General features: G+C 44.1%; 1 protein-coding gene and 1 long non-coding RNA gene across 3 annotated transcripts in view; one reads left to right on the top strand and one right to left on the bottom strand.

The window, feature by feature from the left end:
• Positions 1-3,531, bottom strand: part of LOC139262991 (uncharacterized) — a 44,930-nt gene extending 41,399 nt beyond the window's left edge. For both annotated transcript variants that reach the window (XR_011593022.1, XR_011593021.1), the window contains exons 1-2: positions 3,512-3,531; positions 3,285-3,370 (exon numbers count right to left, since the gene is read on the bottom strand). This is a non-coding gene — a long non-coding RNA (uncharacterized lncRNA). The remainder of the gene's footprint in view (positions 1-3,284; positions 3,371-3,511) is intronic.
• Positions 1-20,584, top strand: part of atp6v0e1 (ATPase H+ transporting V0 subunit e1) — a 47,555-nt gene extending 26,971 nt beyond the window's left edge. Inside the window, exons 3-4 of the mRNA XM_070878413.1 lie at positions 17,963-18,090; positions 20,061-20,584. Coding sequence (XP_070734514.1) covers positions 17,963-18,056 — 94 coding nt within the window. The 3' untranslated portion in view covers positions 18,057-18,090; positions 20,061-20,584. The remainder of the gene's footprint in view (positions 1-17,962; positions 18,091-20,060) is intronic.
• The last annotated feature ends 305 nt before the right edge of the window (positions 20,585-20,889 follow it).

Here is a 20,889-nt window from a genome sequence, read left to right as displayed (position 1 = left end):
GCTGTAAAACACAGATGATCTACTTTGATCACCAAGGCAACCAGCTACCTCGAGGTCTGACCGGTTATGTCTCGATATGCAAGATCTGAATTGGCTGTGAACCAGGATCTATGCTGACACATCAATGTAGTACTGAAGGAATGCTACATTTGGACTCTTTCATATCATCTTCTTTATGACGAAGGCATGTCTCCTAATCTCTCTCATGCCTATAACCTGAGTTACCCCTGTACATTAGTGTGTGTGTTTTGGCTGCTGCTCTGGATCCAAACCCATTATTTCTATTGCCTTTCTTTTTTCCTCATGACCTTTCTCTCCTGTCTTCTCTCCTCTGCTGTCATTTCTCCCCACTCCGGTACTTTGCCGCCCCCAATTTCCCTCCTCCCCCCCCCCCCCCCCCCCCCCCCCCCCCCCCACCTTCCCCAACCATTCCTACCCCGACTGACCCATTAGTAAACTTCTGCCTTTCTATTCTGGTGCCCCTATTCCAGACTTGAATCTTTGTTGGATAAGCCCACCGCTATCCTCTCTCTCTCTCTCCAGCAATTTCTAAAGGGCCGATCAAGACACCTGTTATTGGCTCCTTACGAGCAGCAATGCCAACTGCCTCATTCTCTCGCTGACTTGCCACTCAATACATCCACTAAGGGCTCATCTCGCCAACTTCTTTTCTGTATTGCTGACCCCACCTACCACTGCCTTCTCAGACTCTTCCTGCTGATCAATAATCACTTTCCTTTCTCTCCAGAAAGTCCATTCAAGGTCTCTGCCATCCACAGCCTTATTGTAGAGGATTGTATTGACATTGTGGCTTTGACTGAAACTTGACTCACCAGTGACCACACCATTGCCACCTACTGTGGCATCTCTGCATGGCTGTGCTTTCTGCTACTTGTCCCTGCCTAAACCGTCCTGGCTTTTTCTCCTGCAACCACCTCAACCGTATTGCACCACTCTTGCCTCTTTTTCAAAATCCTTTATTGGTTACCTCGTCTCAAACCCCTTCCTGACTTTCTCCCTGAGATAACATCCTCCTTTTTTCCTTCAGCCTCTGTATTGAATGACTCCTCATCCTTGGTGATTTTAATCTCCATCTCAACTCGCCTTGTGCGCTCTCCTTTTATTTCACTCCTTAAGCCTCTTCGTCTATATAACCCCATCTACCCATATTCATAGCGCCCAAACCTCCCCGGCTAACCTCGCCATTTCATGTAGGATCACAGACACGGCCATCTCCGACCCATTCCTTGTAAACCTCACCACTGAGATTCCCCATCTGCTTCCATCCCCCTTCTGCGTCTGCCCTGGAAGAATTTTCATCCAGTCACTCAGGCTGTTAACTAGCTAGCTTTTGGCCTTTCATTCGCTACGCTACTTCGGCTCTCTATCTGCTTATCCACTCATTTCTATTCACCTTTGATATTGTTATCTCCAGTAAAATTGCTATTCTATCTCATCCTGGTATGACCCATACGGGAGGAGCATAAACACCGGCATGGCTTGTTTCTATGTCATATATACAATCTTGTGTTTGCTTCCTCAAATCCCAGGTGTGCAGATTGGTGTGCTGGTTTAGCTATCCATCACAGATAATCTTGGAGAGCAAAGATCTAGGCTGCTTTAATACATACCACTGTTTCCTTAAACTAAAGAGCTCATGGGCTTTTGTTATTACACTAGGTGACATTGTAAATGGTTCTCTCTTCTCAGTTATCTTCCCTTTAAACCCTTACGTGACCTTGCACTGCTCCAGCCCTACAGCCCCCCTATCTGTACTTTCCATATCCTCCAACTCTAGCCTTTTGTGTATATCCCCTCTATTGGCAGCCATGCCTTCAATCGCGTAGGCCCCACACTTTGGAATTCCCTCCTCTCAGCCTCCATCTTCCTGTCCTCCTTGGACATTTTTTTAAAAACCTACTCCAACCAAACCTTTGGTCACTCCTAATATCTCATTTGTCCATTTTTATCTGATTCTGACTCTGAAGTCCTTAGAATATTTTTCTTTGTTTTGCTTTGCCAACTTCCTCAGTAATTTTTGTACCTTTTTGGTCCCCCACCTGTCGAAATCTCGACCTCCGAAAAGAATGACTCCGACACTTACAGCTCCGGCAGAAGTTTCTTTAATTCGCTTGCTAGCAAGGGGTAGGTCACACTCAGTCAAGGGCTAAGTGAACACCTCCGAAATGGTACAGCTTCACAAGATATTTATACAGTAAAACCCAAGTTCTGGCCTCTCCCTGTGTATTGCTCTGTCTCACAGTCAGTGAATACAGATAAAGAGTTAATTACTATATCCTGGTCCTGACATGGTTTACAGATATTTCCTTTTGTCAAGGTTATCAGTTGGCCAGCCGGCCATTACTCCATGAATCATATGTAATGGGCTATCACCTGTCTTGTATTGTGTCAGGATTGTTCAATTTCCTGGTCAGTTTATCGTTTACATCAAAAGGATGAGGTCTCTACAAGAGATAGTGGCTGGTGGAATGGAGTACATAGGAAAGGTGGGGTGACATGGAACTGGTGTCGTGTAGACAATAGGAGAGCACCATGGGGGTGGGGGGGGTACTTGTCTCAGCATGACTTGTCTCCTAGCTGTCTAATGGCCATCAGCCATCTCAAACCAGGTTTAGCTGTTTATGCAAGCTGACTGCTAAAAAGCAAAGTTCTGGAAAGACCAGGACTCCATTTTGATATATATTGCAATGGGCACACAAATACCGCATGGTATCAGCTTAGATAAAAATACATTTCCACACACCCTAACCCTATGCTTTCTTTCCTTCTCCACTGTTGGCATCCACTATTTTTTTGCTGTAACTAATGTACTAGAAATGTCTTCCTGCTTGCGAAGAGTGCTATGGAAATGCGAGTTGTTGATCACTTTTCTCCTAGATGCTGAGGAGCTAATTCAGCGCAATTGGAGATGAAACCCGGAACATCAAATCTCCAATCGCTAAACTATTGGACAAGCCCAGAATATTTTTCTTTTTAAGGGGTTGGTTCGTGTGCTCTGGTTATTAATAAAGGAATGTTAAGAGAACTGGTGGTTCAGTACCCGATATTACAACAACAACTTGCATTTATATTGAACCTTTAATGTAATAATACGTCCCAAGGTACTTCAGAGCGTTATCAAACAATTTATATAATACATATTTGTTTTATCAAATAATGCAGCTGAAAATATAAACTAACTTTACTTATGTAATGAGCGAATGAAACAATTGGAGAACTCTACACTAGTTATTAAAGTTATTAAAGCAAAATCTGCACAGTACCTGAACCTGTATTGCCATTGATGGATGATTGATTCAGGGGCTGAGATGAAGAGAGATACAAAGGATCAAGTCTGATCAATGTTCTTCTGTTTGGAGAAAAGAAAAAAAGAATAACTTAGAACACAATGATTTGCTTTGAATAGTTCATTGTGAAATCTTTTCATAGGTATTTCTGAAAAAGTTGGTGTGACCTATGGTAAAATGGAAAAGAAATAACAATTGGTTACTTGAGAAACGCACAGTGGCTGTTATAAAACAAAAATGAAAGACACTGCTGTTGGATAGTCTGTTAGTCAATATGTAATTTAGGAAATGCCCTAGATTCTGGGCAGACTTCCTCCTGATTCATCAATGAATTCTTCACATTTTGTTCCCCTCATTTGGATTCCAGTGTTGCTATAGCAGCCAGCCATCTGTAATCTGTTCTTGTGCTGAGATTCACAGGAAGCCAAGCATACCGCTGTACACATTTCTCTGATCTGTGGTAAAAGAATGTTCCCTTTGTTGACCTGCATATTGCTGGATTTAAATTGTATAAAAGAAAGCAAGTATTTTTCTTAATTTTTGATCTGGAGCATACAAGTGCAGTACAGATGAGGTTTTTAAATGTACATTAACACTGAAGTAACACTAATAATGCCTTTGCTTCTAAAGGTTATTTAAAAAAAAAAAATGGATCAGCATCATAGGCAGTCCCTCAAAATCGAAGAAGATTTGCTTCCACTCTGAGTTCTCGGGTGACTTGTACAGTCCAATGCGGGAATTACGGTCTCTCAGGTAGGGCAGACAGTGGTTGAAGGAAAGGGTGGGGTGGGGAGTCTGGTGTGCCACACGCTCCTTCTGCTGTCTTCACTTGGTTTCTGCATGCTTTCTCCTGGATGCTCTTCCACCACTTTGGGTGGTCTTGGGCCAGGGATTCCCAGGTGCCGGTGGGGATATTGCACTTTATCAATGAGGCTTTGAGGGTGTCCTTGAAACCTTTACTCTGCCCACCTGGGACTCACTTGCTGTGTGGGAATTCTGAGTAGAGTGCTTGCTTAGGAAGTCTCATGTCGGACATGCGGACGGTGTGGCCGGCCCAACAGAGCTGGTAGAGTGTGGTCAGTGCTTCGATGCTGGGGATGTTGGCCTGAGCAAGAACACTGACGTTGGTGCGTCTATCCTCCCAGTGGATTTGCTGGATCGTGCGGAGGCAACGCTGGTGGTACTTCTCCAGCGCTTTGAGGTGTCTCCTGTATATAGTCCATGTCACTCAGCCATCTTGGAGGGTGGGTATTACTGCTGCCCTGTAGACCATAAGCTTGGTGCCAGATTTGAGGTCCTGGTCTTCAAACACACTCTTCCTCAAGTGACCGAAGGCTGTGCTGGCACACTGGAGGTGGTGTTGGACCTCGTCATCGAAGTCTGCCCTTGCTGATAGTAGGCTCTCGAGGTATGAAAAATGGTCCACGTTCTCCAAGGCTGTGCCGTGGATTTTGATGGCCGGGAGGGGTCAGGTTGGTGGAGGACCTTTGACTTACGGATGTTTAGTGTAAGGCCCATGCTTTTGTACGCCTCAGTGAAGATGTTGACGATGGCTTGGAGATTTTTGAATGTGGTGAGAAGGTACATTAGCACTGAAGTAGCACTAGTCATGCCCTTGCTTCTAAAGGTTATTTAAAAAAAACAAGATACAGATGACTCATTACTATATCCAATTGAAGAGTCTTCAATTTTGCTGTTTAAAAAAGTTTCCTTTTCTGTCCCTTCCCTTATGAGTGTCAGCCTTGCTCAGTTAGTAGAACTCTTGCCACTGAGTTGGAGGTTGTCAGTTTCAGCGACTTGAATGCATTCTCTAGGCCAGCCATTCCCATATTTTACTTATTGTGTACTCCCTTCCAGATCTACCAGCTGCCCATGCACCCCTACTAGCATACCGGTTTAATATTTTAACCCCTTTAATGCCCAAACATTGTATAAAAAGTATAAATTATAATACACACACAATTAAGCCATTGTTTAAGTTGTACTATTCTCACCATTGTGACAGATGAGGTTGATAAAGAACATAAGAAATAGGAGCAGGAGTGGGCTACCTGGCCCTCGAGCCTGCGACGTCATTTAATATCATGGCTGCTGATCATGGACTCAGCTCCACTTCCCTGCCAGCTCCCCATAACCCTTTATTCCCTTGTTGCTCAAAAATCTGTCTATCTCCACCTTAAATATATTCAGTGACCCAGCCTCCACAGCTCTCTGGGGCAGAGAATTCCACAGATTTACAACCCTCTGAGAGAAGAAATTCCTCCTCATAGTTTTAACCGGGCGGCCCCTTATTCTTAAGACTATGCCCCCTAGTTTTAGTTTCCCCTATGAGTGGAAATAGCCCCTTTGCATCCACCTTGTCGAGCCCCTTCATTATCTTGTGTTTCGATAAGATCACCTCAAGCATAGCACAGAATGATTGGAGTGATGATTTGAGTCGTAAGTTTATTTCTACACAAAGGTGCTGGCAATCTTTTGATTTTGTTCCAGTGAGTGAAAATCCACTTTTACACAGATATGTTACAGCTAATGGTACCAAGACCTTGGCAGCCCTGTTTGGCAATTTGGGCAACTTTGCTCACATTTGGATGCAAAGCTCAGCCAACTGCTTTTGTTGGAACTCAATTGAGATGTCCAGTAGATTCTCTTGTTTTATTGACAGGTCTTGCAGCCTGGGTATTGCAAAAAAAATTTGTGAAAGGGTAGCAGACCCAGCTGTTTGTGTTTCCCATTGAGGGAAAGTATGTAATTGCCTCGCCAGTTCAGTGAGATGTTGCTTGATGCCACCTTTAACACTGTCCTGCAACTGTAATTCATTCGTTGTCAGGAATTCATGCATGGTTGGGAAAATTAGAATGTTGTTTTCCTCCTCAACGCAAGCCCAGAATTCCAGCTTTTTTAATCATTGACTCAATTTTGTCCTGGACATTGAAGGTGGCTGCACTCAGTCCTCGAAGTCCTATATTTAACTCATTCAGATGAGAGACTATAATTGACAAGTAGCCCAGCCGTGAAAACCAGGACGTTTCATGCAGACAATGAGAGAGTGGAAATAGGTGGTCTGTAAAGAATAACTTCAAAGAAACGTGCCAAGACCTTGCCACGTAACAGCTTCCCATCCCATTACATAGAACAGAAAATATTCTGGAATTCAAGTATCGAGCTTTTAAAAAGTTTACCTTCTGCACAACATTGTTCAAGTTGGTCGGCATGCTTTTCACAGCAAATGCTTCCCTATGTATATTGCAATGCACCCACATTGCAGTGGGAGTGACTGATCTGATGCTTCCCTACTCCACCATGCCTATCAATCATCGACTTTGTTCCATCAGTGCAGATGCCAATACATTGTGACCAGGCGCTATCATGTTAATTTATGAATTATCAGCAACCGGAAAATTTCCTCAGCTGTTCTGGTAGGCAGTGACTGGCAAAACAAAATATCTTCCTGTATTGCACCTTTGTAAATGTACAGCACGTACACCAGAAGGTTGAACTAAGTCTGCCACGTTTGTGGATTCATCCTGCTGCAGAGCAAAGTACTGCTGCTAATTACATGGTTCACTAATTGAGTTAGGACATCATTGGCCATGTCATTATTCGACTTGACACCATGTTGTTCGATAATGGCGCTAACTGAATTAGTTTTGGGGCCTTCTCGCCAAGCATAGTGCTTACCATGTCTGCAGCCGCAGGTAGTATTAGTTCCTCTGCTATGGTGAGAGGTTTTCCTAACTTCGCAGCTCTCTAACTCACTAAGTATGAGGCCATGTACACTTGAAACTTTAGGTGATTTGTCCTTGTGTTCATGTTTTGTTTCCAAGTATCTGAGTAGAAGAGATGATAGGCTGTTATTCAACAGGACTTCACCACATAACACAAGTTGTGGCTGAAGTTATTCACCAGCTCCAGTCCAAGAAAATCCCATTTTGATGTACTTTTCGTCTTTATTTACGTCTCTTGAGATAGATCCTGTTTTCTGTCTAGTGTCAACATTTCGCTTCACAGGCTGAGATTCGCATGTGGAGTCAGTAGTCATTGTGTCTCTAGTGATTTCCGCAAGTGCAAAACAAATTTCATTACTTCGTTTTTCATCACTGATACTGTGTGTTCTTAATACTACCTGTCTTTAGCTATCTGCATTTTTCGCTGTTGGGTCCCGGCAAATATAGTTATAGTGCGACGTATACAACCAAAAAAAAACCCAACTTAGTTCTGTGCTCAGTTAGACTGGACAGTTGATGGGCAACTTGGACCAAGCTGTAGTGTACGATGATTGGAGATGAGGGCTCTGTACGTCATTGTCTGTGTATCCGTTTTCTCATTGTTAATCTTGAAGTGAATTAACTACTTTTATATAACAATTAATTACTGGGTACAGTAGCATAATGTTACTGGACTAGTAATCCAGAGGCCTGGACTAATGATGCAGAGACGCGAGTTCAAATCCCACCACGGCAGCTGGGGATTTTAAATTTTGGTAATTAAATAAATCTGAAATAAAAAGCTGATAATACATAAAACTACCGGATTGTCGTAAAAACTCATTGGTTCACGAATGTCCTTTAGGCGGTCCTTACCTGTGGTTGACTCTTAACTGCCCTCTACAGTTCAAGAAGGCAGCTCACCACCACCTTTTCCAGGGCAATTAAGTATAATAATTTACGTCCTTGCCAGCGACCCCCACATCCCATGAACAAATTTTTAAAAATTGAAGAAAAAAATTAATTAACTTTGGGGCTGCTGCACTGTCTTCTTTTTAATGAGATATTAAACATCCCGCTCTAGATAGAAGTAAAAAAATTCCTATGGCATTATTCGAAGTTCGGGGAGTTTGCCTGGTCCTTGCCTCATTGCTGTTTGTGGGACCTTGTTATGTGCAAATTAGCTGCTGTTTTTCCCTCCATTTCCAAATTGACTACACTTTGGGATGTCCTGAGGTCATGAAAGGTGCTGTATAAATGCAAGTTCTTTCTATCTTTCTATCTTCCACTCCCCTTCCCCTCCTGAACGTGTTGACTTATGCTGGAATCTATCCCTGTATATGCCAACCTTCCTCTGATATTTGGCCCAAGTGAGTGAACTTGGATTCTTTAGAGCCAGCAAACTATTTGATTCTGGGAAGGCATAACAGCTAAACCTGATTCCATTCTAATCTGCAACTTCAGCCATGCCTATCACAGCTAACCCAATGCAAACCGATTGAACTGGAACCTACATGGAATTGTGTGGCTATTGTGTTTCCCATCCTCCATCTTCACTCACTTTCCCCCCCCCCCCCCCCCCCCCCCCCCCCCCCCCTCCTCCCCCAACCCAGCTTCAGCCATCATGCTGTGAACTCTGGAATTATCTGCCAAATCTCCTCTACCCTGCTTCATCTTGAGAGGGACGATGTAGACATTGTTCTTGAGTATGAAATATTAGATGAGATGAACATAGAGGGAGAGGAAATATTAAAATATTAAGGGGTTTAGCATCTTTTGAAAGTAGATAAATTGCCAGACCTAGATGAAATGTATTCCAGACTGTTGAGAGGCAATGGGAGAAAATAGCTTGGGCTCTGACGATCATTGTTCAATCCTCTGGCTACAGGTGTAGCACTGGAGAACTGCTGATGTTGTACCGTTGTTTATAAAAGGAGAAAGGGATTGACTGATCAGTTAGCCTAACCTCAGTGGTGGGCAAATTGTTGTAAACAATTTTGAGGAACTGTATTCATCATTATTTAGAAAGGCAGGGATTAATCAAGGACAGTCAGCATGGATTTATTAAGGGAAGGTCGTGTCTGACGAACTTAATTGAATTTTTTGAGGCGGTAACTGTTGTGTTCCTAACACAGATGAGACTGCACACAGAGAGGTTAAAGTAACAGTGACCTCAGTCTTTATTAAGACACTCCAGTGTGAGGAGCAGGCTTATATACAGTACTCCCAGGGGATGCTGGGATCCCTTGGGACTTCAGGGGATGTGCTCCCTGGTGGCGGAACATGGGACTGCATGCTTTAGATACGCCATCACTTTCTCTTCCCCCCCCCCCCAGCCCCCCCTGGCAAAAGTCAAAGTGAAAACTATTTACAAGGTGAGGCGGTCGGGAGCCTTTCTTTTCCTGGTGGACCGCCTCGGTACAAATAATCTGTTCTGTGTTGGGGGAGCCTGGCCTTGCTGGGCTGTTGGGCGTGATGGGTTCGATTTCCTGGTCCGGCGTGGTGTCGTTGATCCTTTGGATGTGTGTTGTGGGCTCAAAAGGTGGTGTCTGCTGTGGGTTGTTCAGGGCAGTCTGTGAACCGCAGCTTCGTTTGGTCCAGGTGCTTTCTGCAAATTTGTCCATTTTTTGACTACAAACACCCTACTCTCTTCTTTAGCTATCACCGTGCCCACGATCCACTTGGGATCATGTCCATAGTTTAGCACACACACAGGGTCATTCAGATCAATTTCCCGTGACACAGTGGCGCGACCATCGTTTACATTTTGTTGCTGCCGCCTGCTCTCTACCTGATCATGCAGGTTGGGGTAAACCAGCGAGAGTCTGGTTTTAAGTGTCCTTTTCATGAGTAGTTCAGCCGGGGGCACCCTGTGAGCGAGTGGAGTCTCGTGCAGTAGCTGAGCAGTACTCAGAACAGGCGGGTTTGGAGTGAGCCTTCTGTGACTCGTTTGAGGCTCTGTTTGATTGTTTGTACTGCCCGCTCTGCCTGCCCATTGGAGGCTGGTTTAAACGGGGCCGAGATGACCCATTTGATCCCATTGCAGGTCATGAATTCTCTAAATTCGGCACTGGTGAAACATGGCCCGTTGTCACTGACCAGTATGTCAGGCAGGCCGTGAATGGCAAACATGGCCCTCAGACTTTCAATGGTGGCGGTGCTTCCCGACATTATTTCACATTCAATCCATGTTGAAAAAGCATCCACCACCACCAGGAACATTTTACCGAGAAACGGGCCCGCATAGTCGACATGGATCCTCGACCATGGTGTGGAGGGCCAGGACCACAAACTTTAGTGGTGCCTCTCTGGGAGCGTTGCTCAATTGAGCACATACGCTGCATTGCCATACACAGTACTCTCCGTCCGAGTCGATACCGGGCCACCACACGTGGGATCTGGCTATCGCTTTCATCATTACTGTACCTGGGTGTATGCTGTGGAGATCTGAGATGGACGTCTCGCTGCCCTTTTTGGGTAGCACTACACGGTTACCCCACAACAAGCAGTCTGTCTGAATGGACAGCTCGTCCTTTCGCCGCTGGAACGGCTTGATTAGCTCTTGCATTTCAACGGGGATGCTGGCCCAGCTCTCATGCAGTACACAGTTTTTTACTAGGGACAGCAGAGGATCTTGGCTGGTCCAAGTCCTAATCTGGCGGGCCATGACAGGTGATTTATCATTTTCAAATGCTTCCATGAACATCAAGTCTGTGGGCTGCGCCACCCCCGTGGTGGGCAATGGTAGCCGACAGAGCATCCGCGCAGTTCTCTGTGCCTGGCCTGTGGTGGATGGTATAGTTATATGCTGATAGCGCGAGTGCCCACCTTTTGTATGCGGGCTGAGGCATTAGTATTTATCCCCTTGTTTTCAGCGAACAGGGATATGAGGGGCTTGTGATCGGTTTCTAGCTCAAATTTGAGGCCAAACAGGTACTGATGCATTTTCTTTACCCTGAACACACACGCTAATGCCTCTTTCTCAATCGTGCTGTCGGCCCCCTCAGCCTTTGACAAGCTCCTGGAAGCATAGGCAACAGGTTGCAACTTCCCCGCAACGTTAGCTTATTGTAATACACACCCGACTCCATACGACGACGCATCACATGCTAGCACAAGTCTTTTACACGGGTTATACAATACAAGCAGCTTGTTAGAGCATAAAATGTTTCTGGCTTTCTCAAAAGCAATTACTTTTTTTTTCCCATACCCAGTTCTCACCATAACGCAATAACACATGTATGGGCTCTGAGAGGATGCTTAACCCTGGTAGGAAGTTACCAATAGTTTAGTCCCAGGAACAACCGCACTCCGTGACATTCTGTGGCCTGGGCGCGTTACTGATTGTCTTGGCGTCTGTGGGCTGAATGCCGTCCACCGCGATCTTTCTCCCCAAAAACTCCACCTCTGTTGCCATGAAGACGCATTTCGACCTCTTCAGCCGCAGCCCGACACGACCTAGTCGCTGGAGGACCTCCTCCAGGTTTTGTAGGTGCTCGACGGTCTCCCGACCCGTGACCAATATGTCGTCCTGAAAAACCACCGTGCATGGTACCGACTTGAGTAGGCTCTCCATGTTTCGCTAGAAGATCGCTGCAGCCGACCAAATTCCAAACGGGCATCTGTTGTAGATGAACAGTCCCTTGTGCGTGTTGATGCAGATGAATCCCTCCGAAGACTCCTCCAGCTCCTGCGTCATGTAGGCCGAAGTTAGGTCGAGCTTGGTGAACGTCTTGCCTCCTGCCAGCGTCGCAAATAGGTCGTCTGCCTTAGGTAGCGGGTATTGGTCCTGTAGCGAAAAACGATTAATAGTTACTTTATAATCGCCGCAAATCCTGACCGTACCATCACTTTTGAGTACTGGAACAATCTGGCTGACCCACTCGCTGAATTCCAGTGGGAAGATGATCCCCTCGCATTGCAGCCTGTCCAGCTTGATTTCCACTCTCTCCCTCATCATGTGAGGTACCGCTCGCGCCTTGTGGTGAATGGGTCGTGCCTCTGGAACCAAGTGGATCTGCACCTTCGTCCCGGAAAAGTTTCCAATGCCTGGCTCAAAAAGGGAAGGAAATTTTTTAAGAACCTGGGTACATGAGGCCTCATCGACATGTGATTGGAACTGGGATGACATCCCAGTTCCAGCGGATTTTGAGTGTGGGGCCATCGCCTGGGACAATCCAGTGGCCGTTGGTGCACCGTGCCCTCGTAGGTGACCTTGACCATGGCGCTGCCCAGGACAGTGATGAGCTCTTTGGTGTACGTTCTCCGTTTCGTGTGGATGGGGCTCAAGGCTGGTCTGCGTGCCTTGTTGCACCACAGTCTCTCAAACATCTTTTTACTCATGATTGATTGGCTAGTGCCAGTGTCCAGTTCCATGGCTACGGGTAAGCCATTCAGTTTTACGTTTAGCATTATAGGTGGACATTTCGTCTCAAATGTGTGCACCCCATGTTACTTCAGCATCTGCCTCCTCTGAGGCTCGAAATTGCTTTGATCCACCATGGACCGATCTTCCTCTAGCAGGTTTTGTGCAAGCTCATTGGAGGTGCCCCATTGTTCCACAGCTCTTGCAAACATACCCTTTGAAGTGGCATGAATAGGCTTAATGGAAGCCTCCACAACGCCAACAAGGTGTGAATTGCCTTGCATTCATCCTTTGTTGCGGACTCTGTCATCTGGGTCACCTGAGGCCTGCTGGCAATTGCAGACTCGTGGTTTCTACCCTGTACATTTCTGCACGCAAACACAGTTCCAGTTAATTTATGAACATTGCTAGCACTTGTGTGCTGAGAGATTTGTTAGGTGTTATCACTGGTGGACATAAACGCCTGTGCTATCGCAATGACCTTATTGAGGGTTGGTGTCTCAAGTCAAAAGTTTTCGTAGGATGGTCTCGTGGCCAATGCCCAGTACAAAAAAGTCTGAGCATTTGCTCCAGGTAGCCATCAAACTCACATTGTTCTGCAAGTCGCCTTAGCTTGGCGACGTAGCTCGCCACTTCCTGACCTTCACACCGCTGGTACGTATAGAACTGATACCTCGCCATCAGCACGCTCTCCCTCGGGTTAAGATGTTTCCGAACCACTGTACATAGCTCCTCATATGACTTATCTGTGGGTTTCACCGGAGCCAGAAGATTCTTCATGAGGCTGTAGGTTGGTGCCCCACAGACCGTGAGGAGGACCGCTCTCCTTTTTGCGGCGCTTCCTTCTCCGTCCAGCTCATTGGCTACAAAGTACTGGTCTAACCGTTTGATATAGGCTTCCCAGTCCTCACCGTCCAAGACTTCTCCAGGATGCCCACAGTTTGCTGCCTCTTTGTGTTGGATTCGTGTACTCGTCGCCAGTTGTTGTGTTCCTAACACAGATGAGACTGCACACAGGGAGGTTTAAGTAACAGTGACCTCAGTCTTTATTAAGACACTCCAGAGTGAGGAACAGGCCTAGGGGGCTGGCTTGTATACAGTGCTCCCAAGGGATCCCAGCATCCCTTGGGACTTCAGGGAATGCACTCCCTGGTGGTGGAACATGGGAGTGCATGCTTTACAGATACACAACCGTAACAAGGAGGGTAATGTATTTGATGTACTCTACATGGATTTTAGCAAGGCCTTTGGCAAGGTCCCACGTGGCAGACTGGTCAGAAAAGTAAAGCTAATGGGATCCATGGGAAAGTTGGATCCAAAAATTGGCTCAGTAGCAGGAAGCAAAAGGTAATAGTCGACATGTGTTTTTGTGACTAGAAAGCTGATCCAGTTGGGTTCCGCAGGGCTCAGTACTAGGTCCCTTGCTGTTTGTGGTATATATCGATGATTTAGACTTCAATGTAGGGGGCATGATTAAGAAGTTTGCAGATGATACAAAAATTGGCCATGTGGTTGTTGGTAAGGAAGAAAGCTGCAGACTGTAGGAAGATATCAATGGACTGGTCAAGTAGGCAGAAACATGGCAAATGGGATTCAATCTGGAGAAGTGTGAGCTAATGTATTTGGGGAGGACCAACAAAGCAAGAGAATAAACAATAAATGGTAGGACACTGAAGTGTAGAGGAACAGGTGAAGTTGGAGTGCATGTCCACAGATCCCTGAAGGTAGCAGGACAGGTAGATAAGGTGGTTAAGAAGACATACGGGATACTTTCCTTTATTAGCTGAAGCATAGAATACAAGAGCAGGGAGGTTATGCTTGAACTGTATTTAAAAAAAAAAAAAAAAATGGTTAGGCCACAGCTAGAGTATTGCATACAGTTCTGGTCACCATATTACAGGAAAGATGTGATTGCACTAGAGAGGGTGCAGTGTTGCCAGGACTGGAGAAATTTAGCTATGAGGAAAGATTGGATATGCTTGCATTATTTTCTTTAGAACAGAGGAGGCTGAGGGGAGACTTGATTGAGGTGTATAAAATTAGGACGGTTAATTTGCAACACCGAAAGCTCTGATTGACCCTTTTTGATGACGAGTCCAGATTGCTAATTGGTCCCCTTGGAGGTTAGAATACACCCAGCAGTTTCTCTTTGCAAAGTGTAATTCAAGCCATTCCGATTGCCGACTCCAGACAGAACAGCACTTGGAACAGACAGGGCTGTCTCGCACGTAAAGATCTTATCCCACCCCAAAGAAGTTCCTGCCCCCATCGTCCAAGTTCCTGACCACCTCCCCACCCAGCCCAGGTTTCTTCCTGTGTCCCCCTCCCCCCCCCCCCCCCCCCCCTGCCATTTTAAGTTCCTGATCCCCTCTTTCCAACCCCTCCCCAGTTGTCTGACCATTCTCTTTCTTTCTCCCCCCACCCCAGCCATAGATGGGGCATTGTGTGTGGGTCAAGGATTGTTAACCGGTTTATTGGGTATAGTATTGATACTTCTGGATTTCGTCCAGTCCTGCCATCCCAATCACGTTCTCGGTCTGAACCCCCCTTTTAGACCTGGATCACGTTTTTGCGCCATCCCCACTGTGCTCGCTGTACTTATTTAAGCCACCCTCCCACCGAGTTCCTGACCTCTCTTTTCTCTCTCTTTCCCCACACACACACACTTCTGGTTTCACTCCGATTTCCTCTCTCTCTCTCTCTCTCTCTCTCTCTCTCTCTCTCTCTCTCTCTCTCTCTCTCTCTCTCTCTCTCTCTCTCTCTCTCTCTCTCTCTCTGAACCCCCTTTCTCCGTGTCTCTCTCTCCCCGATGTTCCTCTCTGACCCCAATCCACCTCTCCCTTCGATCTCTCTCTCTCTCCCTTCCTTCCTTCCTTCCTTCCTTCCTTCCTTCCTTCCTTCCTTCCTTCCTTCCTTCCTTCCTTCCTTCCTTCCTTCCTCTCTCTCTCTCTCCTTCTTTCCTTCCTTCTTTCCTTCCTTCCTTCTTTCCTTCCTTCCTTCTTTCCTTCCTTCCTTCTTTCCTTCCTTCCTTCTTTCCTTCCTTCCTTCTTTCCTTCCTTCCTTCTTTCCTTCCTTCCTTCTTTCCTTCCTTCCTTCCTTCTTTCCTTCCTTCCTTCCTTCTTTCCTTCCTTCCTTCCTTCTTTCCTTCCTTCTTTCCTTCTTTCCTTTTCCCCTGCCCGCTCTTCCTCCCACCCCCCCGACCAGAACGTCTCACGGGCCTCGTTCCACAGAGCTGAAGAAAATGTGGCCCACTGCAGCTGCAACCATGGGGTACTGCGCATGCGCGGCCGGACCTTGGTGCCAGCGTGCATGCGCAGAAGGGGACTTCGATAATATGATGAGGGGCTTAGATAGAGTGGATATGGGGGACCACTAGAAGTGGTCAATAACCAGAATGGTTTGGATCAGAGTTGAGAACTTTTTTCACCCAGAGGGTAGTGGGGATCTGAATGTCACTGCCTGAAAGGGTGGTAGAGGCAGAAACACTTAATCACATTTAAAAAGTACTTGGATATGCACTTGAACTGCTGTAATTTACAAGGCTACTGACCAAGAGCTGGAAAGTGTGATTAGGCTGGATAGGTCTTTTTCAGCTGGCACAGACCTGATGGGTCGCATGGGCTCATTCTGTGCCGAAATTTCTTTGATTCTATCTTTTTCCACCACGTTTCGAGGCATCCTGAAAACCTATCTCTTTAGTCAACTCCCCTAAATTCTATTTAATATCAAAATTCTCTCTTCTTCTCCTCCCCTTCCCCCCCCCCCCCCCCCCACTCCAAAACTGCCATCCCATCCCATGGTGCGCCATGTTTTACTGATCGATAAATACAAGTGCTGAAAAGTGCAAGGCTTTTAAACTTGAAGCATGTAAGGTCGTGTCTTGGTTATGCTACTAGACTAGCAATGCAGAGGTTGAGCTCATTCCACCATGGCAGGTTATAAAATTGAATTCAACAAATCTGGTATTTTATGGGCTTGCACCAGGCAAAAAGATTGTGAAAGCTGTTGGATTGTTTAAAAACCAACAAAAACCCAACTAATACCCCGCAGGGAAAGGAACGCCATTCTATTCTGTCTAGTCTACACGTGCCCTCCAGTTGTAAAATCTATAGTAGTTAGGGATGCCCATTCATGGGCAATAAATGTGGCCTTGCAAGTGTAAAATAAATAGTGATAACTGAACCGTCCACACAACAGAGGGACCTAAAGCTGAATAAAACGCCACATAAAATTTTATGGCCCTTTTATTTAAAAAAAAATTCACTGGTAATGCCTTGAGTGCTTTGTTCATGCGAACAGCAAAAAAGGCAGTCCTGTTTGTGCCAATCCCTTTCCGGCTCTGAATCCGACCTCTTAGTTGCTCACGGGTTATATCTTAATTCATCCTGTTTTTCTGGCCAGCCTTGGATTGGGACCTAGCATACCTCTTCTCTGCTTTGATGGCTGCTGTAGTTTTTATAAAATAAATTAGGTAAAACTGCAAGACTGTAATTTAAATTTGTCGTTTTACATGACAGCCGCACATTCTCTGATGACCTTGTCTGAATGGTCTCTTCAGTTTCAAGCATTGTAATCTGGCATATCAGTTCATTGTCTATTACAGTGAAGTTTTGAAGCATGTAGAAATTTCTGATAAGATATTGAGAAGTAAAAATCACAAAACCCCTAGCCCTGACTGCAGTACAGATTGTATTTGGCCATCAGTCAAACTGCCTCCTTGTGGGCCTGCCTAATGCCCTGAGCTGGTTCCGTGCTTATGCTTATGTTGATGCAAAATAGTGTCATGGCACAGGTACATTGTCCCTTTCCATGTTTATTTACAAAGGGGTAATGAACTTGTCACGCTGGAGTTCAAACTGGGACATTGCTGACTCTCATGTCAACTTTCACTTAGTGTCTTGAGGTTCTAAACATTACATTCCATCTTAATTACAAAAGCAAAATACTGTGGATGCTGGAAATCTGAAATAAAAACAGACAATGCTAGAAATACTCAGCAGGTCAGGCAGCATCTGTGGAGAGTGACTCTTCATCAGAACACTTAAAGCCGTTACCACTTGTAACTTTTATGTTATTCGTAATTTGTTACCAGTAGCATGTGCCATAACCTTTGTTTTGATCTCATGCCATTAAGGCATTAAGCAAAAGAGATGTATACTGTCTGATTTATCCTCCAATAAGGTTATGTGGAGACTGATAGCAGAAGTATAAATGTGCTAGTTGTGCACGGTGGTAATTTGGCATTGTTGAACTGATTTTTAAAGCTAAAAGAGCTTTAAAATGGGGAAGAGATTCAATTACAATATCAGAATTGCGTTTGGTTGATCATGAATAGTTGCAGTCTAAGGTAAGTGCCACTACTCAATACTGTTTTCCAGCTGATTGAAAAGCTGAACTGTTTCATACGCACCAAGTTGTCACTGCTGTGTCATTCTGAACGAGTCTATACTAGAGTCAAATTATGAACATTTCCACGGTAAGTTGTTGCAATCAAAGGTGGTCTATTGATAGTTATAGGTTGTAAAAGATCCATTTCAGCTAAATGTGGCTGATAAATTAATTTTTTTTTTCCTTTTGATTTTCAGCTGGCTGATTGCAATCCTGTCCCAGTTAAACCCCCTCTTTGGTCCACAATTAAAAAATGAAACAATCTGGTACTTGTACCATCACTGGCCCTGAATTCGCCAGCAAATACTTTTCTTTGGAGATCCAGGTGAGCTTTTTGAGGAGAACATAAATTCATTCCAACAGAGCTGTCTGATTTTAGAAAATGTAATTCATTCACTGTAGGCAGTACTAATATTTCTGAGCTGAGTAATGACCTTGGCATTTGTTTTAAGGACTGGTATTGTGCCCAGTTTTTGTATTTGGCTAAAACTGGTGTAAGCTTTTAGGTATTTCAATTGAAAACATTTGAACTCGAGTTGAAGACCAAAATGTAAAGTTTCACACTATTACTGATCCTTGTTTTCACTCACCTAGAATTGGTGTAGATTTGCATTTAAATCTATATCTGATCCGATGGGATGCGAAACTTTTTTTGCTATGGGTTGTATAATTGGGCAATAAGGAGTAGGAAAATAAAAATAGATGCAGCTGCTTCAACTTCATTTGCCTTCCTGTAATAATGTTTTCCCTTACTACAGCTGGGCATTGCCTTAAATAATTCACAATTAAGTGAGTGGGTGGAATGGGGGGAGGAAACTTATTACTGTGCAAATGCAATGTGCAGAGCAGGTGGTGTGGGGTAGGAAGAGAATGTTCATTTCACAGGAGTGGTTGGGGCAGGGCAATTGCCAGAACAGATTTCATAGAATCGCCTAGCACAGAAGCAGGCCATTAAGACCATCATGTTTGTGCTAGTGTTTCTCTCCATGTGTCACCTAGTCCAGTCCCACTCTTCTTTTCCCTATATCCAATAAAATTTATTTTTCAAGCAACAATCTAATTCTTGTGGGGGTGGGGTGGGGTGGGCGCGGTGCGAGGGAAAGCCTCGACTTCTCAAGTCCTTCATTCCTGGTAGCATCCTAGTGAATCTATGCTGTGTCTTTTTCTATCACTTTTTTATATACTTCCTACAATGGGATGCCCAGAATTGTACACAATCTCCAGTTATGACTTTACAAACTCAAAATTGCCTCCTTGCCTTGTGTTCTGTGCCTCCTAGATATTTAACTTTTTTGAGCTGGAGATGTGTGGCAGAGTAAATGTAAATACCAGACCTATGTGCCACATAACCTGGGTAAAATATAATAGTGCTCCAGACCACTGCATTTCATTTGCGTTCAAATTGTTCCCAAAAAAGATCAAGACATGTTAACAAAAGGCATGATTTCGGCTGACCGAACACAAAATTAATGTGTTTAGTGCACTAATTTTTCAACATAGACTTCATTAAAGCCAAGGAGGGCAGTTGCAACAATTCTATAATTCTGAGATTTCATGCCAAGAAAAATGGTGAGAATGAGCTAAACTTCTGCTCTCGACAGAGGCAGAGCTGCTTATCTAGCCTTTTCTAGATATTTCTTCAAGTTATAAAATTATTAGATATGGAATTTTTCATATAACTGTGTAGGATATCTGGTGGGCAGTTGCACAGAATTATGACTCAATAACCCAGTAGGATCATAAAATGGTTACAGCACAGAAGGAGGCAATTAGGCCCATCGAGCCTGTGCCGGCTCTCTGCAAGAGCACTTCAGCTAGTCATAATAGAAGTGAAAACATTTTTAAGTTGTGCTTACATAAATTATGTATTGAAGCTATTATGTGGGAGCAGGGGTATATGTTTTAATATTGCCAAATGTCCTCCATTGCTTATTCCATTACATTAGGGCCAAGTGCTGAATTGAATGCTCTTGTGGAACATTGCTGCCCTTTATGTAGCTCTGCATTCTGGAGTTATTTCTGAAGTAGAAATTATTGTTTTGGGTTTTTATTTTTCAACACCAGTAGAAACTACCAATTTTAGTTGACAAATGGGGAGCAGGCATTTGAAACCTATAGTCATTGGCTCTGCCCTGGAATTATTAGATATGGAATTATCATTTTGGCAGTCAAGCCATTTAAAAACAAAAGTTGATGGAATTAACTACCCAACAGTTGAAAGTTCAATTATGAAAATATTTGGAGGTGTTGCGTGTGGGTGTTTACGTTTTATACTATCTGCTTTTCTTTTTACAGAGAAAGAAGATATCTTTAAATTCACTGCAAGTGAATCATTTCTTCTGCACCTGAGTAGCTTTCTTTAAAATTGGGAACTTTTCCAAACAGCATTCAACAGCAGTGGATCATTTTGAATTCTACATTCTGATTTATAATATGCGAATTGGAATAGATGATTCTTGGCATTTGAAATAATAAGACTAACAAGTGTGAATGTTTAACAGCAATGTGGTGAGAATCTTAAATATGCCTTAAACTCTTTAGCAGTAGAGAATTTTGGAAAATTTTTTATAAATTAGATTTTATAAATTAGATTTAACAAAAATTACCAGAATGTAGTACTGATGGAAAATAATGTATTATGTGCCGAACAAATGTTTATTTTCTGTGGTCTTATTTTTGTACCAATGAATATGCAGATCTAGTTAAAACACTGTATTCTGCTTTAATATCTCTTGCCTTGTGTTCTTTACTAAAATCAAAAGTCAATTTAAATCTGATCCTGGGTACAAACAATTTAATAAATTTTTGTTGGTTATGGATACACTGCACTGCCTTTTCTCTATCAGGTGTTTATTGATTAGTTTTGGAACGGTAGGATGTTTAGCATTAGCATGAATTATCATTGAGAAAGAAACCTGTTTGGTTTGATTAAGGAGATACAGTAATCTAAAAGTTTATTTGTTGTGATCTTACAGTTAAGCAATGTGAAAATGACTTCAGAGTGAGCCTATGGTTCTCATTATGACCATTTGGTTGAGGCAGACAAAAGGAAACTTAAACCTCATGCCATATCTGAACAATTTTAACACATGGCTTGCATTTGGATAGGCTTTAACATTTAAGT

The sequence above is a fragment of the Pristiophorus japonicus genome, chromosome 4 (assembly GCF_044704955.1).
Source record: "Pristiophorus japonicus isolate sPriJap1 chromosome 4, sPriJap1.hap1, whole genome shotgun sequence".
Lineage (NCBI taxonomy): Eukaryota > Metazoa > Chordata > Chondrichthyes > Pristiophoridae > Pristiophorus > Pristiophorus japonicus.
Note: the sequence above shows the minus strand (reverse complement) of the source record. Positions and strands in the feature narration are given on the sequence as shown.